At 55.7% G+C, this 26,926-nt stretch overlaps 2 protein-coding genes across 7 annotated transcripts in view; one reads left to right on the top strand and one right to left on the bottom strand.

Moving 5' to 3' along the window:
* The window catches only part of PPIP5K1 (diphosphoinositol pentakisphosphate kinase 1), a 42,173-nt gene extending 26,355 nt beyond the window's left edge, over nt 1-15,818 (bottom strand). For 3 of the 6 annotated variants that reach the window (XM_058033842.1, XM_058033843.1, XM_058033844.1), the window contains exons 1-18: nt 13,025-14,930; nt 12,075-12,236; nt 11,636-11,810; nt 10,972-11,167; nt 10,789-10,879; nt 9,713-9,798; nt 9,323-9,477; nt 8,241-8,342; nt 7,796-7,957; nt 6,635-6,756; nt 6,071-6,172; nt 5,264-5,350; nt 4,751-4,826; nt 4,130-4,239; nt 3,121-3,206; nt 2,609-2,737; nt 1,538-1,659; nt 604-786 (exon numbers count right to left, since the gene is read on the bottom strand). In XM_058033842.1, coding sequence (XP_057889825.1) covers nt 604-786; nt 1,538-1,659; nt 2,609-2,737; nt 3,121-3,206; nt 4,130-4,239; nt 4,751-4,826; nt 5,264-5,350; nt 6,071-6,172; nt 6,635-6,756; nt 7,796-7,957; nt 8,241-8,342; nt 9,323-9,477; nt 9,713-9,798; nt 10,789-10,879; nt 10,972-11,167; nt 11,636-11,782 — 1,956 coding nt within the window. In that variant the 5' untranslated portion in view covers nt 11,783-11,810; nt 12,075-12,236; nt 13,025-14,930. Of the gene's footprint in view, nt 1-603; nt 787-1,537; nt 1,660-2,608; nt 2,738-3,120; nt 3,207-4,129; nt 4,240-4,750; nt 4,827-5,263; nt 5,351-6,070; nt 6,173-6,634; nt 6,757-7,795; nt 7,958-8,240; nt 8,343-9,322; nt 9,478-9,712; nt 9,799-10,788; nt 10,880-10,971; nt 11,168-11,635; nt 11,811-12,074; nt 12,237-13,024; nt 14,932-15,774 lie in introns of those variants that run through there. The other 3 variants (XM_058033840.1, XM_058033841.1, XM_058033839.1) reach the window with 3 other exon arrangements.
* A 647-nt stretch (nt 15,819-16,465) lies between these two features.
* Nucleotides 16,466-25,513, top strand: LOC131089063 (creatine kinase U-type, mitochondrial). The gene is made up of 9 exons (XM_058033582.1): nt 16,466-16,769; nt 21,778-21,976; nt 22,312-22,407; nt 22,521-22,742; nt 23,248-23,333; nt 24,254-24,377; nt 24,508-24,642; nt 24,954-25,079; nt 25,271-25,513. Exons 1-9 carry the CDS (start codon nt 16,621-16,623, stop codon nt 25,385-25,387), a joined length of 1,254 nt encoding a protein of 417 aa, XP_057889565.1. The 5' UTR covers nt 16,466-16,620; the 3' UTR covers nt 25,388-25,513.
* Nucleotides 25,514-26,926: the final 1,413 nt, after the last annotated feature.

Raw genomic sequence — 26,926 nt, 5'->3', positions numbered from 1 at the left:
AGGGCTTCATTTTAAGTAGTTCTTCGAGATGATAAATATGTTCCTTAAAGGACTTCAGTCCAGTAATCACATTTCAGAGTCTGGGAAAAAGAGTATTTTGGGGACTTGCTGGAGAAGCAGCAATAGTGCTTTCACTGGTTGTTGTGCTGCATGCAGCCCATGCTCTCCACTCTGCAGCAATGAGAGCCTGACAGGACACACAACAATTTGTAACCAAAAGGTCTGTTCACACGTGCATAGAGCACGGATCTAGAATGCAGTGAGACACAGTCCCTGCCCACAGCAGCTGGGATTGATCTGAGCAGCATGCAGGAGCTCTTCCAGCACACTCACAAGAACAAAATGAACCGGGAATTATGAAGGGAGAAAAAGGTACCGTGATCAGTCCTGAAGGGGACAGCAGAGCAACACTGAGGACTGTCACTCCAGGAAGGACAAAAGCTATTAACTTGCACACTTCCATACATATCCTGCCATTTTGACCAGAACTGATCTCAAACTAACCAAACCACTGTCCACATACCAGACTTCACATCAAACCACGGCAGCGATGCTATTCTCCTTTCAGATCCAGGGAGCAATGAAGCCACACTGGTGCTTTACCTTTTCATAATCCTCTTCACAGAACTCAGCATCCTTCTGCATGATTTCATGTAGTCGAGCCTTCACTCTGTGCTGACAGCTGCTAAGGGAATCACTGTCACTGTCCAGCAGACCATTCATGTTGGCACTTTTCACCATCTGCACCAGGATGGGGGTCAGCTCTCCTTCCAGGGCCAGCAGACCCTAAAACCACACCACATAGGACAAGATTTCAGCAACCAAGCAACAAAAATTCTGGTGGTTTCATGGCCAGAACTCAGGCAACTTAAGCGAAATCTCAACTGTCCTTGAAGGGCAGTTTTACAGCAACACCCCCTCCAGTCAGAGATGACTCTGGCATGGTTCTAGAGCCGTTCAAGCAAAGGGCAGATCTGCCTGTGGCAGCCCCAGATTTATCCAGGCAACTACTGAGCAGGCTCAACTATCAAGCAGCTCAGTTTGCTTGAAAATACAGCGAATGCTCCAAAGACCAGCTAAGGCCACCGCAGGATTCCCCTTGGCTTTAGCTGCAAATGAACCTGTTTCCACCCCATACCTCACCAAAGACATTTCATTTCCCTTTTAAATTCAGCAGGCAAGGAATAACCCCTCTGGCTGGGCAGCCACCCCAGAAACATTCATTCTATAGGCAATCAATACTCAGCAGCACATCTGGTGTGCTCTAAGATCAAGCATCAGCAATAATCCATATGGAACTCCTTCCTGACTGAGAGTCCTGTCCTGGACAGGACATAAAAGGTGACAGGTGTGTGCAGATACACCAGATGTTCAGTACTGCCCCATACACCTGCTATTAGCCCAGTGTACCCCAGTCCATCCAACACAGAGGAGGAAGATCCTAGGAAAACTCCTTCCTCATCACCAGAGGCTTTCCTTTAGAACTGGCATATTTTAAGAGTGATGAACAAAGGGATGCCCAAAAGAGAAGAAAGACCTTTGCAAAAGCTGCTGCTGTCATCTGCACTCTCCCCTCATCCGAGGCGTAGATCTTGAGATCGTGGCGGTAAGTGCTGTGCAGCCTGAGCAAGCCACAGCCAGGGAAACCAGCATAATCGCCTGCAACCAAGGACAACTCAAGATTTATATTCTCACACCTGCAAAATTACCAGCTGAATATATTGGTTTACACAAACAAACTTTATTGTAGTAACAAAGTTATGTAGAGAACTAGTCACTTGCATAGGCAGCATTTATGCTGCTCCAAAATAGACAGTTCTAGCTATAGACAAGGACTAGAAATGTAACAAAGTCATTGCTTAACTTGGGAAAGTTCATTTTGAGGAAAAATATGAGCATCCCCCAGTTAAGTCTGATGCTGCCCAAATTCTGCAGCAAACTCTACTGAACACCCTGTAGTAGATCTGATAGCCTGAATACCCTGGTGCAGAATGAAGATGCAAAAAAACCCCACTTTCTTCTGCTTAGTTTCTGCATGAGAGCAAATCCTGCAGCCCTCAGAACTGCAGGGAGGGTGGTTCAGCAAGAAGTTTCCAAAGCAAGTCCTGTACAGCTACAATTACTTTGTGGCACAAATTGCCAGTTTATTTCTCATGTCTGAGTCAACCACAAGAGTCAGATCAGTAATGGAGGAAAGTAACTCATGAAGCTCTCGAGTCTGACCTCCAAAGACAGTTCAGTGGCCACTCTTTGCTGCTACCTGGAATCCCAGGGCAATTCTGCACAGTACCCAGTCACACCGTGTGACAAGACAGGAACAATAACTACTCCCAGCTCAGAGCTCACAGCTCAGAGAAACACCCTGGCAGACAGGCACCAGCCACAAGTCAGAGGAAATGTATGTCTTAGGAAAGCTGCCAGGCTCTCCAAGACACACTGAAGTTTAACAGCAGACCTCTCAGGTCAGCTTAGGGATCTGGGTACAAAACCCACCTGAATTATTTATCCCGACCATGCCAACTCAAAAGAACAAACACTATCCCAGAGGCTGTGTACAGCCACAGATGCCCGAGCAGCCCTCGCCTGGGCTGGGCAGGGCCAGACTCACCTTGGCCCCCAGGGTACATGCAGCGGAAGGCGCGGCCCAGCTCCTCAGCCTGCACTCTTCCCGCGGGGGTCAGCTCCCCACCCCACTTGAGCACCAGCAGCAGCGAGGGGGAGGCCTCCCGGCGAGCCTCTAGGAGACAAACAGGCATTCACCCATCAGAGCTCCTGCCTGAGCTTGCCGAGGGAGGAAGAAGAGGCCGTCATCAGCACCTTGCACACAGCTCCCAACACAAGCCTGACCCGAGCCCCCCAGGAAACAAATCAGCAAGTAGGAAATTCAGAGTCACTACTTTTTGAAGGATGACATTCATAAAACTGGAAATGCAAGCCCTGTAGAGCCAGCCAGGGTGTACTGGAATCCCTGCAATCCTTCCTATGATGTGAGCAAAGATAAGATATGGGTCACCAACTCTGCTAGCATGTCCAGAGGCCTATACACAGATGGTAGCTGCACTCCCACCTGAACTCTGGGCTTAAAGATCAGGTTTAGGTAGCACCATTAGGTTCCTTTACCTTCATCTTCACTCGCAGCTTTTGGATGTCCATGAGGAAGATAGGTCAACTGAACCTTACGGTTAATGCCAGAAAAATGTCCATACCTGTCACAAGGGATGGAGAAAAACCACTGAAACAAATCAACTCCACCCAACCTTTGCCCAGAGGCCCCCAGGCAGTACACAGCAGAAGTATAGCACAAGCAAGAGATTTTCTGCTACAACACCCATAGCCATGGAACATGATTTTTGTCATCTCCCTGTGACCCAGCACAGACCCCCACAAAAAGCCAAACAGCTCCCTCAAAGAAAATTCAAAGATCCATTGCTTTACTCTTCTACCAAGAGCACTCTATGCTGTCATTCCTCACTACAGCTTTAAACTCTTATCTACACCTTTAACAAGTGGATTAATGAGATCACAGAAAAAACCACTCTGACAGATGCTTTGAGGATAACCATGATGAGCAGAAAGAGCAGAGGAGGTGATCACAGCAAAAAGTCCTCCTCTGTGCTCCAGAGACACGGCCTGAACACAGATGCTGGCTGTGTGTGCCATAGCCAGCTGCAGCCTGAGAGGAACCCTGTTTTGTATAGAAGCTGTCAATATCACCACATTTTTATTTTGACTGTACAAAACCTCAGAGGACACAACATCTTTTCATGTTTTCCAAGCTCTTTTTTGCTAAACTTTTGGCACCAGGACAACTTTATTTAAAACAACTTTGTTCCAATCATATCAAAATGCTTCAGATCAACAAAGTCCATCTAGGACCCCAGTTCCTCTCCTGCAGCAAAGAAAGCTCAGTTTTGTCTCAAGTAGTTTAGCCAAACACCAGACATGCTTGGGACAAGGATCAGCAGGGTTTTGATGTCAAGGAGAAAAAGTGAGGAACATGGTGCCTTTGCTGTACAGCTACTAACAGGGGACAGAGGAGAGCCCTGTCTCTGGGCACCAGCAGCACAGCTTGGTCCCGTGTCACATCCTCTGAGGCAAACCCACAGCGCTCTGAGACAGGAATGCTTACATCTCCAAGACACTCTTCAGCTGCTCCAGTTTGGATTTCCTCTCCTCGATTTCACAATCGCTGTGGGTTCCCAGCTCCACCACAAGCTGCCGTGCAATGTCCAGCACTTCCTGTTGGGAAGCAGAGAGCAATTCTGCCTCAGACTCACCAGTGCACTCCTGCAAGGCCTCCTAACAGCTTCACCCAGAAGCAGGTCCATACAGACACTCCTCAGAGGTGTGTCATTTCATAAGACACAGCTCAGGCAGGACAAACTTCCACACTGCAGCTTGCTTCATCCTCATGCTGTACTACAGCCCTGCTGAGAACCAAGCAGGTACCTCCAACTGCCCCACTCCTTAGCGTGGACCCATCTGTCACCAGAGGCAACCACAGCCTGGTGGGCAAGCTGCATCAGGTCATCTCCATCCCACAGCGTGCACATCAGGCAGCAGAAGTTTCCATTCTGCTCTCCTGCTGTCACCCAGCTGAGTGGGCCCAGGGTGCAGAATGGGACACAGAGCATCTGTGTGACACACTCTTGCCCTCTTGGAGGTTTGTACCCTCCCAAAGAATTGCCTCGCACCAGGATCTGTATTATCTGCATATCCCACGCAGTAACCCCAGAATGCACTTCCTCACCTGTAGCTGCTCTGGTTTCTTCAACTTCAACTTTCCTGTCTTGTAACCATCATATTTCTCAAATAATTCAAAGAACCTGAACAGACAAAAAAGAATGGTGATCCATTTTCTGCTGTTTCATAACACAAGGAGGGTCATTCCCACATGTGCCTTCAGTCTCTATTCTTCAGGGAGAACCAGCAGGCTGCTGGCTCTTCCCTGCGCTTCAGAAATTCTGAAAAAACAAGTGTTTTTCAAAATACAACCAGTAAGCAGATACTAGCTTCCCATTTAGTGAGGCACTTCCCTTTTCAGCACCTACCACACCTTCATTCTGCCTTCCAGCTCACACAAAAGGTGTCAGGATCCTTGTGGGGAAAGGGGGCTCTCTCAACTGGTCAGAAAGCATTTGCTTGGATGGGCCATGAAAAATACTGCCTCCTATGCACTCAGCCCTCTGCTCCTGCTTCTGGTTTAGAGAATAGGCCCTCATCCTTTCCCAGGAGCAGAACACCTTTTGCCCTTGGCTCTTACCGGGGATGTTTCACTTCCATCTTCATCTTCTGCTTCGGGGTGCGATCTCCATGACGGATGACTGCAATAACGCAGCGAAGCTCCATCCTGGGCAAACATAAGATAAAGAGGACAAATGTGCCCTGACACTCCAGAACTGCCACCAGGAAGGAGCTTCCTATTGCTCATTCAGTTCCATTCTTCTGACACCTGCTTTCCTCAGCAGGGGTAGAGTTTCTCCCAGCCTAAACTAGACACAAGTGCCACAGCTGCAGAGGGACTCAGAGCTCTGCAGACACTACTAAGGTGAGGGGTTTCATACCGGTGTACAAGTACGCTGAGGATCACAAAGAAACTTTTGCCTTTGATCTTTTAGCCTTATGTGCCAGAAAACCAGTAAGGTCAAAGGTATCAAATGAGGGGCTGCCAAGCATATTGGTAATGATGAATGTTTCAACTGTGTTTCCACCTATTTCACTGGTAGCTCAACACGCACTTTCTCCATGTAGCAGCCAGCTACAGCATCTGTCCTGATCTGTTTCCTGTCCTGACGAAGAATTTGGACCTCTGAAAGCCATGCAAGCAGTTTCTGTTATTTCTTCAGTTATTGCTCATCTGCATTCATCAAACCTACAACTAATCTCCAACCTATCACAACTTCCATGTGCATAGCTAAGCCTTTCCACAGGCATTTCAGGGTTATAAGCAGCACAGCAGCTGGAGGATGCCATGCTGCTAGTGGTGTCAGGCCCTTGGACAGGATTTGTCACACTTTGTCCCTCACACAGTCATCACTGGCATCCTTTTGAGAAGACAGCAGGTACTCACATGGTGCCTGAAGTAGTGGGGACAATGGGGATGTCTTCTGCCTCCGTTGGGATGGACCAGGGGATATGAAACTGGGGAGCCAACTCCCTCATGATTATATTTCTGAAAGAAATCAAAATACAACACTCACAAGAAAACCCATTCCCTTAGTTCTCCACCTCCTCCTTAGCAGTCCCGCTGAAAGATGTGAAGGGAGCCACAGAACTTCCCCTCACTTTCATTGCAGAGACACCTACCACACTGTGGGCTAGTTAGGGCACCCCAAAGGGGTACCAGTTTTCCCCACATCACCAATACCACAACTGGGCTCAGCATGCAATGAAAAGTCCTGGAAGATATATATCTATATCTAGCTGTAGACAAAGACAGCTAATGCCATTGCAGGCAGGAGCTCCAGGGCTTGAAAATAACCTGTTCCTCCAAGAGCCAAGCTTTCACCTGCTGAGCAAGTGACTCGCATGAACCACTGGCAGACTTCTCTGACATAGTGACCAAGACTCCATATTTCATTTTACTTTGCTGTGAGTTACCTTACCACCTTATCAAAACTCAGATTGCTCATACCCAAGGATTTTGGCACAGTCATCATAATACTTCATGGAGTTCTTCACAAAGCTGAAGCCATTCACATCACAAACAAAGGAGTGGCCGTTGGCCCGCAGGAGGTCGAAGCCACACACGGTTTGCTGCAGGAGGAAGCAGAGGACAGGGCCCTTGGACACACGGGAAGGAAGCAGTGGGGGACAGCAGCGACCCTGCCAGCAGGGCATGCACAGACCCAGCCAACGCTGCCCAGCTCAGCCTGCTGATGCTACAGCCATCCTACAGTCCATGCCCGCCTCACAAGCCTACAACAAGTGTGAAGACATGCTGTTAGTCAGCCCTTTACCCCCTTACTGCTGAGCCAAAGGCCCTAACCACAAACCCCCAGATGGAGCCATCAGGGCCAACCCCCGACTTTCCAGAGCTCTAAGGACCTGAAACAGAGCAGTTCCTGGATATCCTGCTCTTCCTTTGAAATCCAATAATTTTGAACCAGATTGACAAGCATGCACAAGAAGTGCAGTAGGCAAAGACACCCATCACTAAATGGAAAAGGCTACAAGGTAGAAAAGAGACCAAATCTGCATCAGCCCAACCACACGGGGTGCCAGTTGCAGTGGAACAGGAACAAGGAGTCCAGTGCTTCTTCCACTGATACTGCTGAACATGTCATGGAACCATACCTAGACTCTTACTCACTCTACCCAACTCTAAAATAAAACATCAATTTGCACCAGAGCCATATTAAAAAAAACCAAGAACTAAAAAAACCAAAACCAGACAAACAAAAAGCCAACAAACAGAAGAACCAAACACAAGTACCAAAACACAAAAAAGAAAAAAAGCCCAAGTCAAATTTTCCACATAAACAAAAGCAGGAAATAAGTCAAGACAGGATGAGCACAGGTCAGACAGAGAGCATGCTCAGGATTCAGTATTGAATGCTCAGATGTGTGTGGGGCACCAGGCACCGACCAGCCCAAAGGGCATTTGCTGCAGGCCCTCTTGCCGTCCCAGTCACCTCTGCCCAGCAAAGTGCCACAGCCAGCAGGACCAACAACTGGCACCAGGCACGGGGGATTGCTATGCCTGAGACATGCCAGGATGACAAATTTTAATCCCAATCCTGACACATATCAGACATTTGTGGAGTCCTGCTTGCACAGGAAAGAAAACACAGACCTTAAAGGCTACGCAGACTTTACGGGCAACGAGTTTCTCCATGGCAGTCAGCATGACCGGGTAGCGAATCTCCTTCCCCTCGCTGTCCCGCTCCACCTTCCCGTCCAAAGCAGGGGACTTGCGAGCCTCTGCATGGGCATAGTCCGGCCCCACGGTGTACACCTGCAGCGAGAGGGAGCACACCTGACACAGCCACCACGACTAACTGCAGCTTCCAGCAGCTATTCCTGCTGCAGACGCAGAAAAGGAGATGAGATGGTCTCACACATTCCTCCTGGCGTGATCCACAGAGCACCCACTCCCCACTTTGGGGGTCAAACTGTGCAGTCAGCACCTCAAAGCCTGAACACACATTCCACAGCCTATGAAGGACTAAGCAGAACAGCTGAACTTTCAGCTCCCCCAAGCCTGACAAAGGAAGGCACCATGCCAGGCTTTTCCTCACCTTTACATCAGTGCCATCCGTAGGCATGAACTCCTCATAAATGTAGGAGCCTGTCTTCCTCACACTGCTCTCTGGGGAGTACACACTGCTCCGGCTTCCAATCTGAAAGCACAGAATAAACACCTCAGGGCAGAGCGCGGGGATCCTTTTCTTAGATGGAAGCAGAAAAGCAGAAGTTTCATCCCGTCAGTAGGGAATTTAGCAGACTTAATGCATCAGCATCTCAGGCTCCCCAGATGTTACAGCACACTTATTTATGGAGGACAAAAGACACCAGAATGCAGGCAGCAGGTATGTCATTTTCCAGGTTTTAAAGAGGAGAAAAGCTATTATAGACCATTAATTTGTCTCCAATCACTTCAAGGACATGGAACAAAAAAAAAGTGAAAAAATACTACAAGGTAAGGAGCCTAACTAACATGCAAATGAAAATAAATTATAACAGGTGATAATTTAATTTCCTTCTAGAACCATGACTGATTTTATCAACATCAAGGATAATGTTGTTTTCATCTGTAGTAAGGCTTTGGATACAGACTCAAGAGGCATACCTGTATCTTACCTAAGGGAACAATCATTTTAGGTTTATTCATGCCAGATGTGTATCTGATTGGAAAAAAATACATCACACCTATTACTGTTCACTGGAAAAGTGGGGGACATGAGTAAGGGCAGATTTCCTGTGAAATCTAGGAATAAATGTTGCTTTTATCACGTGTGCAAGCTACAGTAAATGGGAAGGGCAAGAATGATGTTAAATGAAAGGAATGTAGGTTTTTAGAAAAATTCATCGTGATAAACCCAGGAGAAATCAGCATGCAATTCAGAAAGGGACACAGTGCTCCATGACTACAGGATAAATGTCACCAAGAGGATGGGGAAAGTGAAGTCAGCACTACCACTAAAATATGTCCTTTTGTGGTTCCCAGGTAGATGCACTTGAACTCAAAGTTCTAAGAAGGTCTAAAGTTCCCCCACACAAAACCCTCCCTTGCCCTTCCCCTGCCCCAACACTCCCTCCTGAAGCCACACGAGTCTCAGATCTACTGGTCCCAGCAGCAGCCCTGGAGACCCCTCCTCACCTTGCGGAAGAGCCGCTGGCTGCCCCCACCTGCTGATGTCGGGTAGTAAATATACACATTGTGGTCCTCAGCACTGACTGGCTTCTCTACAAATGGCTTTGGGAACACAGCTCCATTTACCTCCACGTGGTCCTCTCCTTCCACCAAGTTGCACTCTGAAGACAAAGCACAGCAGCAGCACATCGGGAAAGGTGACACAGTCCCAGTGCAGAGCCACAGCCCCTTCCAGGCCCATCAGTCGGTTTTGTGCCGGGACCTTTGCCCACGAGAAAAACCCGGGAGACTTAGGAGCCAGACCTCTTTGAGGTGACTGCCAGTATCTGTCCTCTGCAGACTATCCTAAACAGCAGAGCCTGGGGAAATGGCTTTCAGCAGAAGTTGGACACTGACCTTCTGGTCGGTCAGGATCTCGATTGAGCACAGCATAGCGGGGCAGGTCTATTCCCTCTTCCTGAAGGATCCGATACACTTCACGCCTGTAGAGGACACAAGAGCATCAGAAGAGTTTAGAAGGTCCTCAGTACACACCAAGGGAAAGACTTCACTCCCTCTGATGAGAAACACAGTCAGATGAACACAAATAAGCATCAAGACTGCAGGTACTTGTAGCACATGCTCTCTGGCCGAGTCCCACAGGCTACAGGGTTTGCTGCAGTCCTGCTCTGGACACAGACAGCCCACAGTAAATTTCTACCTGGCCTAAACATGGATGCTCAATTATTAGCATGTGCCCAAAGCACAGCAGCACACCCAGTACACACCACCTGCCCAGACCCATCCTGTTGGAGAGTGCCCTGTCATGCCAAGCTGTCCGGTGCCCAGGCCTGGCAGAAGCAGCAGGAGCCTTCTTTCATCTTGTGCCAAGGGGCAAATCCCAGTTCTTTCACTAGTTACACCTTGGGATGCCTGCCAGCACCCACATAACACTGCTCGCCACCCCAAAGACAGGGCAGGAGGTTTAGGATCTGTTAGGAGCCCTACTCACACACAGCCAAAGCAGCCTGGCTATACGGGCCCAAGTACACGGCTGCCAGTGGCCTCTACCAACAGAAGACTGAGAAACCTCACCTGTCTGAACAACACAGGTTGCACAGATTCTGACCCAGCCTTGCTCCCAATTTCTGACCCAGAGCCCCATCTCACCATTTGGCTCTCCTGCTTAGACACTAGTCTTTCTGCTTTAGTTATGGCAGCCTTGTTCTGTGAGAACTCTTCCACTCCCTACATCCCAGCCACTCCTTACAGGACATTTACACCAGAAAACAAAGCATGATTTCATATGGTCTCAATGGTTTTACCCTCAAAGCCATTCCCCTCCACGCTTTGGAGAAACCCCAAAAAGCCACTGCTAAGGTCCCCTTCCTCCTCATCTCACTCCTTTGTGACCAGAAAAATTAGAATTCCACAGCATGCTGAGAAGAATCAGAGGAAGAGGGAAAGGGCTTTAGTGTCTCACAGACACCCACCTGTCCTGGATGTAATACTGCATATCAAGGTCGTTGATCAGAAATGGTTTGCACAGCTTGGCATAAGCAACTGCCTTATCCAGGGGGAATCCTGAAATACAGGGTGAGGACAGAGGGGAGGGCTGAAAGGAAAATCCCTTGCCCACAGCTCAAGCAGGCTAAGGACTGCTAGAGATGTGTTACCTTTGGAGTGGAAGGATATCAGGCAGTCACAAGAGGGCCAGTTTTCTACCGGTTCATTCAGAATAACATCTTCCCCCATGATCACCACTGTGATGTACTCAAACTTACACAGACGTTCCAGAATCTGTGTCATGGGCTTTGACTTGGACTTTTTGGTCATGGCACAGATTCCCACCACGATCTGCCGTTCTGGAGGCTGACAGAGAGGAAGACAGAGATCAGTTAAGTAGCATTTAATATAACACTGAATAGGGGCCAAAAGCAGTCAGGAGCTAGAGATCATTTTTTCTGCATCCTGCTCCTGGAGGTTATAGAAAAAATGAATGTTTCCTCTCTGCAGAGACACCTTTGCCCTTTTCACACACGACAGAGTTTTCCCCAAAAATTTCCCTGGTGAAACAGAAAGACTTACAGGAGTGTGAGGTTAAGTCTCTAGAACAAAGGAATCATCTAGTTTTCTCAAATCAGATCTGCAAGCAAAAAAGCTGTATTTCCCGAGGCAGTGAGTATAGCAGCATGATGTAATGTGTCCTGTCATCAATGCCACTGCCGTGCCCCCTGCAGTCCCAACTACCTGCAGCCCCAGCAGTAACCATGCAAAACCTGGCTGAGACCCAGGGATCCCACACAGGTGCTCCAGCCCAGAATGCTGGGACCTCCTTACCGACTCCTCCTCTTCGTCATCTTCAAAGAAATCAGTTTCGTCTGTCTTCATGTTTGATCCCAGAAATTCTGTCTCATCATCTCTGGAACCAAGAACAAACCTGGGAGCAGAGTTCTCTCCCTCACTGGAGGTCGTCAGGGACGACATTGCAGCTTTGGTGGGCGACCATCCCGCTCTGGAATCACAGAGTGCAAAAGGGAGAGGGGTCAGAGACAGCTGCACGGGGAAGCAAACCATGTGGGAAGGGCAGGGACTGAGCCAGCATGAGGGAACCCAGGGACAGTGCTGCCCAGCACAAAAACGGGGAACAAGAAGACATTCTCAGTGTGGGAGGGGATTTGGAATTCTGGATCAATTTAGATAAGCAGCTCCATTTTGCAATTAACCCCCTCGCACTGGGAAAGCGTTGCCACCAGCACTGAAATCATGTAACCCTTACAGTGATGCATGTCCAACCGCTGCCTAAATCATGGACAGGGGACACTCTTGCAGACTCATATGCCCAACAACATCAACTGGGACTCCAGAAGTCAGGATAAAGCTCAGGTCAGTGACAGTGATTTTCCAATTGCCAATTTTCATCCTTTCAGCTCAAGAAGACCTACAGTAACAGAGAGAACAGTTTGAGAGCTGAAGGAGTTTGCAGGGAGGAGGAAAAACAAGTGAAAACTCTATGGCAGGGAAAGACGACACAGAGGGAGCATCAGCAACAGTTTGGGTAACAGGTCAGGATGTCTGGGTTTGCAAGGTGGCACAGAAACACAGAATACACCAAGTTGGAAGGGATCCATCAAGACTGAGTCCAGCTCCTGGCCCTGTGCAGACATCCCAAAAACCCCACCATGTGCCAGAGAGCATTGTCCACAGGCTTCTTCAACTTAGAGAGGCTTAGTGCTGTGACCAGTGCAGAATGGAACAATCACCTCCTTTGACCAGCTGCTGAATATATGCTATGAGTTAGAAACACCAGGAAAGGATCGTGTCCTCCAGTGTCACCTACAAGAGCAGCCCTGCCTGCCTCAGAGGAGACAGAGTCTCAACACACCATTCAACTGACCTAGCCATGCCAAGGACACAGCTGTTCACCGTTGGCCTAAGCTCCACCCAGCGTCAAGCAGGCGTCTTTCACTGTGCTTTTCCTTATTATAAAGTAGCCAAAAGCATTCCTCCTGCATAAGGATCCACTGGGGGAGCAGACATCGACCCAACAGAAAGCACACGAGGGGACACAGCAAGCCTGGACTTTGTACATACCACACCAAGGACGGTCTCCTCCATCCCAGTCCCACGCACCGAGCCCAGGGCTGCTGCTGCCACAAAACCCTCAAAGCACAGCACACACCTGGCACTGAAACACCTGGAGCAGCACCAGTCAGAGCTGATACTCACCACCAGTGCTCGCTGCTAGTGGGAGGAACAGGGCCGGCAGAGCAGGCTCTAGAGGCATTCACTGTGCACTCCACATAGCCCTGCTATCTCCAGAGGAGGACAAGAGTGGCATTCCCAACATACTCAGGAACCGTTCTCACGCCTGTGTCCTGCTGCCTCAGCATACCAGTGCAGAATGAACCCCTGGCAGGTATACCATCAGCTTGAAGGCTGATGATTTAATGAAGTGAAGCAAACCAAGCAAAAGGAGGAAGAGGGTTATTTTCTCCAATCCCTTAATCTCCCCTCCCTCCTGGAAAAAAAACAGATAAGCAGCAGGAAAACCTTTGCTCCAAGAACTCAGAAAGCAACAACTTCTCTATATTCCTCCTCCTACCCCACAGACAAAGCCTCTTCCTTGCTCTGTAGCTCTGTTTCAAGGCCATGACACATCATACTCACATCAAGCAAAACCTCAGAGCCTCACTGAAGCTGACAGCCACTGATAGCACAGGTGTGCCCATGATGTTAATAAGGAAAGCCTCATGATTTCAGGTGTGAGGGGAGGGTTAACTGGAACCTTCTTCTAGTTTTTCTTAAAAGTACATTCCTTACCATAGACTTATACCAAGCAACTACAGACTCTTGATGAACAGAACTTTTAGCTACAGGCACAACAAAGGCATTAAAAACTCAGACTGTTGCTCTTAAATGGACACAGGCGAGTGGAGTTCTATTCTGGTATCCAAGGACAGTGACAGGAAGTTTGCCCACCATACCTGAGCCAGCTCTAGTGCTGAACTGGCACAGGGCCCATATGCCAGCAGGGTGGCAATACCATCACAGAACCCTTACAGGCTCCTGCACAGCACACAGCCCACACTTTTCACACAGGAAAAAGTACATGCCAGTCGCTACACCCGGAGACTTTCCTGCTGCACTTGCAAGAAGGGCAGCTGTGATCTGCTGCACAGTCATACCAAAGGTTACCAAAATTACCCCATCAGCAATCCAAATCTGCTGACACACAACCCTAAATGGAGCCACAGACCTTGCCTCTGATGGCCTGGGACTGTTTCAGCTCCCTACACTGCCCTGGATTAGAGATAAGAAACCATATAGGAAATTATTATCCTGTTCCCCAGCAGATCATTCTGGTGCTGTTCAGATAAGGGTGCTAATAGAGTAAAGAAATTCTTCCTGCCCTACTTCTGAGGTACCAGGCATTTAAGGTGAGAATATGTGATTAGGTCTTGTATTTTGTACTCAGTGTGGCATTAACCAAAGAGTGGACTTGCATGTCAGGGTTTTGTTTCACTTCATTTTTTAAACACAAGGTGCAGATGCAGGTGCAGTGCCTGTAGTGCTGGGCTGACAGACAGGAATATGACTTATACCACTGCCAGTGGCAGGAATTTGGGATTACCCTGGCAAGCAAAAAGCCTGCAAGCATGATCCAACTTAGAGACCCACAGTCTAGCCAAGCCAGGTCAAGTACATGTAGGATCACGACTTCTAGAAATACACACAGCTGGCATTTTAAAACACTTATGCTGACAATGTCTTGTAGAACTATCTGAAACCACTGATGGCCCTACAACCAACCAAAAGACCAAAATAAACCAACCCTGAAAGCTTAGGCCCTGAGCAGTGAAGCACCTTTGCATGCATGACCACTAATACACCTCTGCATGACCAGTGACACACGGAGAGTTACTTCCACTGTTACAAGGGCTGTTTGCACTAAGGTCAATTCCATACTTTAAAATGCTGAAAGCTGTGCTCCTTTCATGGGCACTTTATTGCTTCAGAACACAAACATTACCTATCCTAGGGCTAATAATTAAAACTATTTGGACACGTAGTATCAGGGCAATCCCTCTGTTCTGGTAGTACAGGCGCGTTCACAGCAGGCAGGCGCAGCGGTGCTCCGCGGATGCCAGCAGCGCTGCCGGGGAGCCGAGCGCCCCGCGGGCTGCGAGCGCGGAGGGCGGAGCGGAGGCAGCCCCGGGCAGCCCCTCGGTTTGCCCCGCACACCGGGCGGTGCGTGCGCACGGCGGCGAGGCCCCGCCGCGTCTGGCGCTGCTCGCAACGAAATATTTAATCACACTCGTGGGACCTGTAGAGCGTGAAACTCCTCAGCACCGGCAACTCCTCCGACACGGCCGCTGTCGCTGAGGGTTTACTGCGGGGGGCTGCTGCCGCTCTACCCCGCGCACAGCGTGGCGGCTTCACAAACACCGGCCCGCCAGGCTCGGGAGAGACAGCGGCCCCGGAGAGCGGGGCAGAGGCACAGGCGGGAGCCAGGACCGGGCCCGGAGAGCGGCGCGACCTCAAGCAGCCCCGCAAAGGGCGAGCCGCCGCTGCCCGGACAGCGGGCAGGCACCAGCCCCGCGCCGGCACGCACAGGCCCCGAGCGGCCTGGACGAGCCTGGCCCGCCGCTGCCCCCGAGTCGGGCGGAGCTGCCGCGCCGCCCGAGGCCGGACCCGGGCCCGGCGGCACAGGCGAGCGGCGGCGGCGGCGAGCCGGGGGGGTGGCACGGGACCGGGCCGCGTCTCGCCGTGGAGCCGCCGCTGCCGCCCACCTGGCGCTCCCCGACAGCAGCCAACAAACAGGGCCCAGCAGCGGCGCGATCGGCCGCCCTGCCCCTCCCCGCCTTGCGCTTTGCTTCACTTCGCTCCCCGACCCGGCCCCGGCCCCTCGGCCGCCCCTGCCCCCCCGGCGGCAGCAGGGGGCGCCACGCCAGGCGCCGCCATTTCGCTCCGCTCACCTGCGGCCTCCGAGCGCACCCTGCGCTGCGGGCTCTGCCGCCGGCCAATCACCGTCTGCTGACGGCCGTAGGCAGCCAATCGGCGCGGAGGAGGCGGGCCGGCCGGGACGCGAGCGGGCACGGCATGGCGCCGCCTGGCGGCGGCTGCGGGAGATGCAGCGCGGCCGGGCGCACGTGGGCGCGGGCCCCACGCCGGGCCCGTGCTGTAACGGCAGGCGCGCGCCTGCACCGGGGGGACAGGCGGCCGCAGCGGCCGTACCGGGCTGGGCGCACGGTTCTACTGGGCGGCCGCTTCCCGTGTCCCAGAGCAGCGCAAGTCTGCGCCAGCAGCTCCCGTCCCTCGGGGTTCTGCGGTAGCGAGCGCAGCGCACTTCCGGGGCCCACCGGTGCGGCCCCGTCGGTGTGGCGGGCACTGCGGGAGGGCTGGTGACCGGCGAGAACAGGCCCCCCGACCCCGCGACCCATCGCGGGCCGCATCCCGCCGAGGAGCCGCGGTCGCCGCTCCCGGCTTCAGGTGGACGAACTTTGACCCGGCGGCGCCGACCCGCCCCAGGGCGCGGCGAGGGGCCCGAGGAGCGGGTCCCGGTGTGCAGCCGGCCGGTCTCGGCGCAGCCGCCCCTCCGGCGCTGTCCGGCGAGCGGTGCTGAAAGCGGCGGCAGCCTCGATGGGGCGGGGCGGGGCGGGGCAGCCAAGCAGGTGGCGGTGCCGCTAGGCCCCCCCGTGCCCCGCCGGTCCCCGCCCCCGCGCGCCCCGCCGCCGCTCCCGTTCCCGTTCCCATTCCCATTCCCGTTCCCATTCCCCTCACGTCCGCTGTCCGCCCCGGCGCGCTTGCTCCGCCGCTCCGACATGGCCAGCACCTTCGCCCGCGCTCTCTCCTCTCGCCGCTCCGCCGGCCTCCTGGCCATGGTGGGCGCCGGCTCTCTCGCCGCCGGCTTCCTTCTCGCCCGGGACTCGGTCAGCGCGGGCGACCGTCAGCGTCGGCGATACCCGCCCAGGTAATGCGCGCGGGCGGCGAGGGCGCACGGGCGGGGACGATCCCTGCGGCACCGGCACCGGCACCGGGGGCGGGCGCGGCGGCCGCCCCCCGGCTCGAGCCTGGGCGGCGGGTCCCGGGGCAGCTCGTGGGGACGGCGCGATGGACGCTGCTCGTCCATGGCGGGAAGGACCGGGAGGCCCTGAACCGGCCCCGGGGCCCCGGGCCGGGAGGGGGACGGAGCGGCCGCAGGGGTTGGATGGATCAACCTCGGGCTGCTGGTCACCGGCCCCGCCGGCCCCCGAGGCGCGCAAGGACGCCGGCACAGCCGCGGGCCGGGTGCGGTCCCGCAGGGACCAGGGAGCGCGGGTCCCGGCTCTGCGGGGTTCCTCGGCGTTGCCGCGGGCCTCCTTGGCGGGACCCGCGCCGGCAGGGGCTGTGAGGGCTGCGGGGGCCGCCCGGGCACATTCCCGTGTCCGGGGCTTGGCTCGGGGCGCTGCGGTCCGGGCAGGGAGCCCCGAGCTGCCAGCTGCCCTGGGTGGTCCCAGAGTACCAGGACGAGCCGCTGCAGCCGGGGACATGGGGGAGCGGGAGGGGACAAATGCTTGACAGTACGATTGGGGTCCCGGGGGACTTCCTGCGATGGCTGGAGGGCAGAGATTGGGGTTGTTTGGGAGACAGCAGTGCTGGGACCGCCAGTGCCAGTGGGGACATACCCCAGGCTCGGCCCAAGAGAAGCCAGGGAGACTTTGCCAATGTCCTGGTAGGAACGGGATGGAGCAAAGGGTCCATTTTGTCCTGCTGGCAGAACACCGAGGATTTCTAACTGTGGGAGCTGGTGTCAGAGCAGCCCCTGGCCCGACCTCATCTGGCTGTACCAGCCTTCCCACGTGCCTCCCTTCGGGACAGGGACTCCTCTATTGAAAAGAAAAGCTTTGCTGGCAGGTCCTGCCTCTTCCCTCTCTGGGCCAGTTTTTAAAGGGAGAGCTGGAGGGGCCTGTGGATGCTGAGCAAATAGCCCCATGTGTGGATTTTGGATGACAATGAGATGTGCAGTCAGGAGTTGTGGGAGGTGGGCACAGGGTTGAGCTGGGCCAAGTGGGTGCATACACAGCCACAGGCTGGCTTAGGGGTGCTTTTGAGGTAATGCTGGCTCTGCAAGAGCCCTGGCTCTATTTGCACACCCAGCGCCTGATCCCTTAAGCCAGATAAGTGTCACAGCTGCAGCACAATGCTAAGGTTCAAGCTCTAGACCAGAAGCTTTCACGTCGCTCCCCTCCAAACGGCTCTTTGTTGCCCCAGGAAGCCCAGGAGGGCCAAGTGCCTCACATTCTCATGGTTCCACTCACCATGGCTTGCCATGGCAAGTGGGGTGGAGGAGACACAGGCTGGTCCTGCCCAGTGTTTGTGCTGCCAGCCCTGAGGACCACAGAGCAGCACGGTGCCACACAGGACTGGGCACAGTAACTACCTGTGCCTCACAAGGGCTAGGCACAGTGGGAACGGGGCAAGGGCCAGAAGGGGAGAGGGATGTGGTGGCCACCAGCCAGTCCGTGTGCTGGCAACAGCTGCTTGGCTTAGCACATCCTAGAGGCAGGCCAGGAAAACGAGGAGTGAGTTTTCCTGCCCATCCCAACACCAGCAGAGACTGTGCACAGGGAAGGAGCATGGTGGGAAGGAGGCAGCGCGTTGCTGCTCCGAACACCAGCAGCTGCTGCCATCCCTGCACCAAATGCCGACAGTCAGAGCGGTGTGTTGCTGTGCTGCATTGCAGACTGGGAACCCTGGGCATGTGGAGGGCTCGCAAGGAGCTGGCACTGGGGCTCTGGCAAGCTGCGTTGGGCTACAGAAAGTCGGGGACAGAAATTGACTGAGTTAATAGAATTACAAAGGCCGGATGTTATTGATTATTTACCTCCCAAGAGGGGGGTGTTTTCCAGCTTTCCGAACAACTGCAGAGACACAGACATAGGTCAGGAGGGGATGAAGTCAAGGTGAGGCTGTGGCTGAGAAGCTCTAAAATGAGCCTCCTGGGGGGTTCTGTTCTGTTAGGAATGGTTTTGTGACAGTGCTGACACTTGAAAAGCACCTGGATGGAACCCTAGGAGTGAGCTGCAATCCCTCACTCGGCAGCTGACTTGCCCGAGGATTTTGCCCCTCCAATCTCTAAGTTAAAAACCGAGAGACATTGGCGGCAGCCCTGAGGGGTCTGAGCAGCACTCTGCAGCCTCCTTTCAGAGACCCTGTGGTATGGATGGCCACGCTGGGAGGGCACAGGCACTGCCACCCCTGCCTTCTGCCACGGGGGTCCTGTGATAGGCATGGCCCGTCATTTGGGCCACCACGATGGCGCTCCCTGCAAAGCCCCTCCAGACAAAGCCCAAGCCCCTTCCTCCCTGCGTAAGCAAGCCTCGTGCTTGGCTGCCTGCCAGCTCCAGTTCCATGCCGTGACACAGGCTCTGCTGCTCACCCCACACACCCCCACACCTCTCCAGAGGCCACGTGTGCCTGCGACTGCCTGGGCTCCTCAGGCCAGTGATGCCAGGAAGGGCACTGGCGGCTGCCACGTTAGAGGTGAAGAGCTGTGGGGAGGTGCAGGTGGTTGTCACTTGTGGAGAAGCTGCCCAGTCAGTGGACAGTGGAGCAATAATCCCTGCTGGCTGCTGAGCAGGTCTGCTCTGGGTCAGGCACCTGCCTGCTCAAGGGCAGAGAGGGCAGCTGCAGCCCGAGGTCAGGGGCAGGACGGCAGGCTGAGGCGAGCACAGGACAGCGTGGGCGCCAGTGCTGAGCTGCACTCCTGGCACACATCCACGCCTCCAGCCTCTGCAGCTGGGCAGGAGCCACAGCACCACAGAACCGTGCAATCATGGAATCACTGGGCTTGGAAAAGACTTTTAAGATATCACTCGGTGCTGTGGCACAAAAAAAAATTTTTGTGGGAACAAAATAGATGGTGCTGAAATGGTCATAATTTTGAAACCAGCCTTGGGGACCAAAACCAAGGGGTCAAAGCAGCCTGGGTGCAGCATCATCCTGACACTATGCCAGAGGACTCGTGGACACCCTGAGCACATGGTGGGAGCGTGGTGCCACTGCCAGAGCCTCCAGTGCCAGCCTGGATACAGCCTCCCCCAGCAGCTCTGTGGCACCACGGCGAGCACAGCGCCAGGTGCTCAGGACCTTCACCTCAGCATTACCCAGCTGCTCCTGGCAGCACCCATCCGAGTTGCCCCAGTTTGCTGGCTGTGGTCCGGGGCTGTTTGGGGTGGGTGCACTCCAACCAGGTGCTCAGTCAGCTCTGCAGCAGGCACAGCACCTGCAGGCAGGAGCCTGGAGTCCCACGGTTTACATGCTGAGCACCTCAGGGAAGGTGTAGACAGCTGTGGCAGACAGCATGCTTCAGCCCGTAGCATTCTCCTGCCTGCTGGGAGTAAGCTGGCTTTCCTTGGGGACCTCTACTGCTGCCGGGCATCCTCTGTGACACAGAAAGCACAGCAAGTGGTCCCGGCATGCCCAGCAGCATGACCATGCTGGAGCAGTGGAGGAACCTGCCCAAGGGTCCCATTCTGATCAGCAAATGCTTTTTTTACAAGCGTGTCACTCAGGGGAGACAGTGGCCAGCAGATGACAGGGGCAGAAGCAGTGAGGGAGGCCAGGGTAGGCTGCATCCCATGCATGGCATGTCAGCCTCTTGTCTGGATCATTTCAACAGGGCACAGGTGTGTGTGTGGGCTGGGAGCAGCCCTCAGCCCCCTCAACCCTGGGACCAGTTCTTGTCTGGAGCAAATGCCTCCTTCTGCTGGTCCAGGCAGCAGTGCTAGTGCTTCCCCACACAATGCACTGGAAGCCCTAGCTCCCTTTGTTTCTGCACAGCACAGGAAGCCATGAGCAGTAGCCAAGCTGTGGGCGAAGGGCCACATTCCTTGGCCTGCAGACACAGGGGAGGAGGCAGTGGCAGCCACAGGCTCTGCATTGCAGCACAGGATTGGTGCTGGCAGCACAGCCAATGCCCAGTGTGAGCACTCAGCCCAAGCGCAGGAGCGAGCACAGGGGGTGCCAGGACTTGCTGCTAGTGCTGATGCCTGACTTGCTTCCAACGACCAGACCTGTGCCCCCCCAGGCACCTTTCCTTCCACACGGACCCCCAGCCCAAGCTATGTCACCCCCAAAGCAGCGTCTCTCAGTGGGGTGTCCCCAGGAATGCAGGACCCCCTCCAGCCACCAGTGTGGTCTCCTGGGCTGACAAGGGCCGGTCCCGTCCCACTAAGGTGCGTGGAGGCACCCTCCAGAGCGATTGGCCAAGGCCAACGGGTCCTGCCCTGCCAATTTCCCTGTGAGTGCAGAACAAGTACAAAGTCTGTCTAAAGTGGGAATGAGGTCAAGAGACAGCCTCCCTCTAAGCTGATTAGAGGAAAGCATCCCCCTAATACAATAAACTGCACTGGGACTGTGCTGTTCCCACTGGCTGCAGATCAGGGTCAGCCAATCTCCTGCCCCACAGCATCCGGGGGGCAGGGGTCCAGGGCTCAAGCAAGCCAGGACCCTGCAGACTGCATGTCCTCCCTCCCCTGCCCACTGCATCGGCAGACCAGGAGCAGCCTCTTTCCATTTGAGCTGGCATCAGGGCAGCCCCAGGGAGGACAAGGGGAGTGGGACCCCACTCTGCAGCCCAGCTGCCCTGGAGCTCAGTGTGGGGATGGGCTCACGTGGCCCCACTGCTCACCCAGCAGGTTCTCCCGCTCTGGGGCCCTGCTGTGTGTTTGATAAGGAGCCGCTCCCTAAGGATTGGTCCAGATTTGCCTGTGGACTCTTGTCTTGGTTCAGTGCCAGCCCGGGGTTTGGCCTCTCCCTGCCCTTGCCCAGCAAGGCCTGTAACTCTCTCCCTGCTCCCAGTTGCTGTGGATAAGCAGAGTATTTGACTCCTCCCTGAGCTCCCCTGCCCACACCTGCACCAAGAGTCTCTGTGGAGCACAGGCACAAGTGCTGGGGTCCCCTGGCCCCAAAGAACTCCTTGGTGTCTCCTCTCACAGCGCTGAGTACCCCGACCTGCGGAAGCACAACAACTGCATGGCCAGCAACCTGACACCAGCCATCTACGCCAGGCTCTGTGACAAGGCAACCCCAAATGGCTGGACCTTGGACCAGTGCATTCAGACTGGCGTCGACAACCCTGGCCATCCCTTCATCAAGACTGTGGGCATTGTAGCTGGTGATGAGGAGACCTATGAGGTGAGTGGCAGCCAGAGCCTTGCCTGCAGCATCCAGAGGAATCCCAGTACCCATGGTACAACCAGCAGCCTGGGTCATTACTGCCCACCTCCTCTTGCCCAGCCTGAGCAGCTGGAGAGGCCCCTGGAAAGCCTCCATGTGCTCCTGCAGGACACAGGGCTCTTTTGGAGCAGCTGTTGCTGGAGCCCTGCAGCCTCCTGCTCCGCTTGCCCTGTGGATTGCCGTTGCACTGCAGGACACACTGTCCCCCACACTGGCAGTGTGGCCCTGCCAGGCTTGTGGCAGGGGCTTCATGGAGCCCTGGGTCTGCTGTACATTGTCCCACTTGTTTCCAGGTGTTTGCCGACCTGTTTGACCCTGTGATTCAGGAGCGGCACAACGGATACAACCCCCGCACCATGAAGCACGTCACAGACCTGGATTGCACAAAGGTGCAGAAGCTGGACAGCGGTGCTGCACGGGGTGTCCTTCCTTGGGCCGTGGGGTCGGGCCCTGGCAGCCCCAGGGCCGCCCATGAACAGCCTGTGGCTCCTGTCTGTTCCAGATAAAGTTTGGCCAGTTTGACGAGCGCTACGTGCTCTCGTCCCGGGTGCGGACCGGGCGCAGCATCCGCGGCCTGAGCCTGCCGCCGGCCTGCACCCGTGCCGAGAGACGCGAGGTGGAGAAGGTGGCTGTGGACGCCCTGAGCGGCCTCACCGGGGACCTGGCGGGCCGCTACTACCGCCTCAGCGAGATGACCGAGTCGGAGCAGCAGCAGCTCATTGATGTGAGTCAGCGCAGCTCCCCAGCAGCCCCCCGGGTGCATGCAGAGCAGGACCCCTTCCTGGCACTGCCTCTCTGGCAGCTTGCATCCTCTTTTTACAGCTCTGCTGTCTTCAACCGGGAGCCCTGCCCTAGGAAGGCAGCCCAACAACACAGTGCTGCTCAGCCCTCGTGAGCCAGCAGCTCCCCAAACTGAGCCCCAGCAGCTCATGGCCGCCTCTGACTCTTGCCTCCATTTCCCTGCCCATGCCCAGAGGAAGGCAGTCTTGTTGCACTCAACTGGTGCCCCACCAGCCCCTGCCACAGGGTGGGCTATGCACCAGCAACCTTCTGCCTCCCAGGCCAGGAAGGCAAGGGCTCCTGCCCCTGGGTGCCCTGCCTGGGAGAGCTGTGGTGAATCTCCTGCATGGCAGATGGGACCAGTATGACAGGGAGTACTGGAACAAGTGAGGGTGCCCTGGCTCCAGCCATGCAGCCTGGGTGAGCCCATGAACTCTGCCTCCTTCCAGGACCACTTCCTCTTTGACAAGCCGGTGTCCCCGCTCCTGACAGCAGCAGGAATGGCTCGGGACTGGCCTGACGCCCGAGGGATCTGGTGAGGTTCTGCCCTGGCAACGGGCAGCAGGGCACAAATGGGGGGGGACGCACTGCTCCATCCATCTCAGCCCTGCCACCCATGTTTCCCCTGTTTGCCACGCCACAGACCCTAGCACATGGCACCAGTGCCCCTGGGCCGTGCTCACCATGGGTTCTGTGGCCTCACCTGGGAGCTCCGTGCATCACTGTCAGCAGTCTACTGTTCCCTACATAAACACAGCACTGTACTGGCAAGAGGGACTGTGGAGCCGGTACCAGCTGCCAATCCTGCCTGCTCTCACCATCCTGCAGCACCTTGCACTCTAAGGCTGCCAAAAACCTCTGATTGCCTTCTGCTCCCTGGGCAATCCCCAGCACTCCTCCTGGCTTCTGCACACTCTGTGTGACACCAAACCTGCCCTGCCACAGCCACATCTCACTGCTCCCTCCCAGCATCTTTGCACAGCCATGCAACATCCCACGCTCCTGCAGAGCAACAGCCGGCACACTTGTCCGCCCATGCCACCCTCGCTGACGCTGTGCCTTTACATGGAAAACATCTCCAGGGCAGAGACGGTTTCCAGCTCCAGCTGCACCTAGCCCAGCCCTCCAGAGCACGCTCCATGCCTCACAAGCCCCCTCCCACTGCCTGCACGGTGCAGGAGCCGCGCTCCCATCTCCAGTCCAGGCTGGGTCACCACCGTGCTGGCACCCATCTGTGCCCAGGGCACTGGAGACAGCTCCCATCAGCAGCAGTGATACATGTGGATGGGCACTGGCCCGTCTCCAGGAGCATCCCCTGGCTGCCCAGACTGGTGCATTCAGCACGTGGGAACCAAGGGCAGCACTGGTAGCACAGTGGCAGGGGCAGAAGGGGCACAGTTGAGTGGGCAGAGGGTCTCTGCAAGCCAGCACAGCCAAACACTGCCCTGTCCCTAGGCACAACCACCAGAAGACCTTCTTGATCTGGATCAATGAGGAGGACCACACACGTATCATCTCCATGGAGAAGGGGGGCAACATGAAGCGCGTTTTTGAGCGGTTCTGCCGGGGCCTAAAGGAGGTGGGTGTCAGCTTCTGCTGTGCCAGCCCCATAAACAGGCAAAGAGGGGCAAGCAGAGCTCCTGTGGTGCTGGCCCTCTGCTGGGCGATCCTTGGCCAGGGCTGAGCGACTGCTTGTGCCTCTGACTCAGGTGGAGCGGCTAATCCAGGAGCGAGGCTGGGAGTTCATGTGGAATGAGCGGCTGGGTTACATCCTGACCTGCCCCTCTAACCTGGGCACGGGGCTGCGAGCAGGCGTCCACATCAAGCTGCCACTGCTCAGCAAGGTATTACCATGGCCAGTTTGGTGGTGACCCAGGCTGAGACTGTGGGGAGCTCAGCCACAAAGGTGCAGGACAACATGGGACCCAGCCCTGGGCCACACTCGGGTTCCCCTAGGAGGTGTGGGGTCCAGCCCCTGCCTGCATTCCTAGCCAGGGAGGCCTGGGTGTGCTTAGGGCAGCACTCTGGTAGGGCTGGTGACCCACTGACAGGACCCTGTGAGCAGCAGGGGCCCACACCAGGGAGCATTCAGCCACAGAGCCCTGACTCCCCGTTGCTGGTCCTGCTGAGCACTGACACTTTCTCTGGGCACCAGGACAGCCGCTTCCCTAAGATCCTAGAGAACCTCCGGCTACAGAAGCGTGGGACGGGTGGTGTGGACACTGCAGCCAAAGGCTGTGTCTTTGACATCTCGAACCTGGACCGTCTGGGGAAGTCAGAGGTGGGTGCCAGATAGAGCTGGGGAGGGAGGTTCTGGAATGTGTCTGCATGAGGGGCCCACAGTGCCCATGCAGCCCCAGGGCCGTGTGCTGGGGCCAGCATGTGGGTGCTGGGAGTGGCAGTGCCTGCCCTGCATGCAGCGGGAGTGGCTCCCGGGATGGTCCCTCAGTCACCACATCTGTGCTTGTGCAGGTGGAACTGGTGCAGCTGGTGATCGATGGTGTGAACTACCTGATAGACTGTGAGCGGCGGCTGGAGAAGGGGCAGGACATCCGCATCCCGCCGCCGCTGCCGCAGTTCCGGCACTGAGCGGGACCACGGCAGCGCTCTGGGACCCGGGTCCCCCTTAGCTTGTGCGATCTCTGTGCCCAGCATGTGCTGCATCCTGTAACCCACAACGCGTCAGGTCAGACCCCATAAACGTGCGCTGCTGTAGCTGTGGCTCCTTCTGGGCTTCTTCTTACCCCAGCACTCAGCACCCCACTGACCTCCCAGCCCTGTCCTCCTGCAGAGGCACCGCTCGGGTTTCCCCTCCATCACAAGGCTTCACAATCACCACACATGTGCTCTGAACGCCCTGCCCCATCCCATCCACTCCGGCCACCTCCCAGCTGGTATCAGGAGCAGTGCAGCAGGGCCAGAAAGCACTGCATGGCCTCAGGTCCCACACTGAGCAGCACACTCTGGAAGGTCTCTGGCAAATGAAGGCACTCCAGTGGGAAATGTGTCTTGAGCACCCAGGCAGTGGGAGAGCAGGAGCCAGTGGGCCCCATGGTCCTCAGGATCCTGGATGGGCTGCAGCCAGCCTACTTGGGATGGGCAGTGCCCGCACCAGGATCTCAAGGGCATGGCACCCTTGCTGTCCTGGAGCAGGTCCTGGAGCACAGGCTGCAGGAAAGAGCAACATTGCACTGCCTGTGCAATCTGCACCTTCCCTCAGAGCTTCTTGCTCAATGTCCCATAGCGGGTTTGTGGCAGGCTTGCTACAAGGATAAGAATGCAGGGATAAAGGGGAGTCTTCACTCTGAGCCATAGCTCTGACCCCCAATCCGGGGGCTGGCCGGTCCCAGCCACTGGTGGCTGAGCAGAGCACATGCCCCAGTCAGTGACCGGAGCGGGTGTCAGTGCTGGGAGTCGTTCCCTGTGCCCGTGCAGTAGCGAGGAACGGCTCTGGAGCGGAGGGAGCAGAACCGGCCCCCGAGCATGCATCTCCCCGCGGCGGCTGCGCTCCCGGAGGCCCGTGCTCACTCACTGGGGTTGGGGTACCGCAGTACCAGCAGAAGCAGCATCCCCGGGCTGGCAAGGAAAGCAGCCATTCCTGCGTCTTACGGGCAGTAGGAGCGAGCGAGAGGTCCCGCAGTGCTCGCTCCGGCAACTCCCGCAGTACGGCCCCAGAGCCCGGCTCCAGCCCCCGCCGCTCTCGCGTTCGCTACGGCTCCAGCCTTCCTCCGACACCGGCAGTCCCAGAGACGCCCGTCCCACAGACCGCCGAGACAACTTGTGACACACCTGATACCTCCCCGGCACGGGACCCTGCCCGGTCCCTGCCTGCTCACCCCGCTGCGGCCGCCGGGGCTGGACGCCAGACGGAGCCGACTGTCGCTGGCCTCGGTTCTGGGCGCTAATGCGAGGCCGGCGCCAGCCCCAACACCGCAAAGGATGCCGAGCTCGCGTATTATTGATGACAGGAACCCGGCACGGGCGGAGGCAGCCGGGCGGCAGGGCACCGCCCGGGGCCGCGGACACCGCCCGGGGCCGCGGACACCGCCCGGGGCCGCGGACACCGCCCGGGGCTGCCGACACCGCCCGGGGCCGCCGACACGGCCCGGGGCCGCGGACACCGCCCGG

The sequence above is a fragment of the Melospiza georgiana genome, chromosome 13 (assembly GCF_028018845.1).
Source record: "Melospiza georgiana isolate bMelGeo1 chromosome 13, bMelGeo1.pri, whole genome shotgun sequence".
NCBI lineage: Eukaryota > Metazoa > Chordata > Aves > Passeriformes > Passerellidae > Melospiza > Melospiza georgiana.
Note: the sequence above shows the minus strand (reverse complement) of the source record. Positions and strands in the feature narration are given on the sequence as shown.

Bases quoted from the DNA above. Each gene is read 5' to 3' on its own strand.
- LOC131089063 (XM_058033582.1), top strand. From the start codon at position 16,621: ATGGCCAGCACCTTCGCCCGCGCTCTCTCCTCTCGCCGCTCCGCCGGC. The intron at 22,408-22,520 runs GTGCAGAAGCTG...TGTCTGTTCCAG, and splicing joins CAGACCTGGATTGCACAAAG to ATAAAGTTTGGCCAGTTTGA. The intron at 22,743-23,247 runs GTGAGTCAGCGC...GCCTCCTTCCAG, and splicing joins AGCAGCAGCAGCTCATTGAT to GACCACTTCCTCTTTGACAA.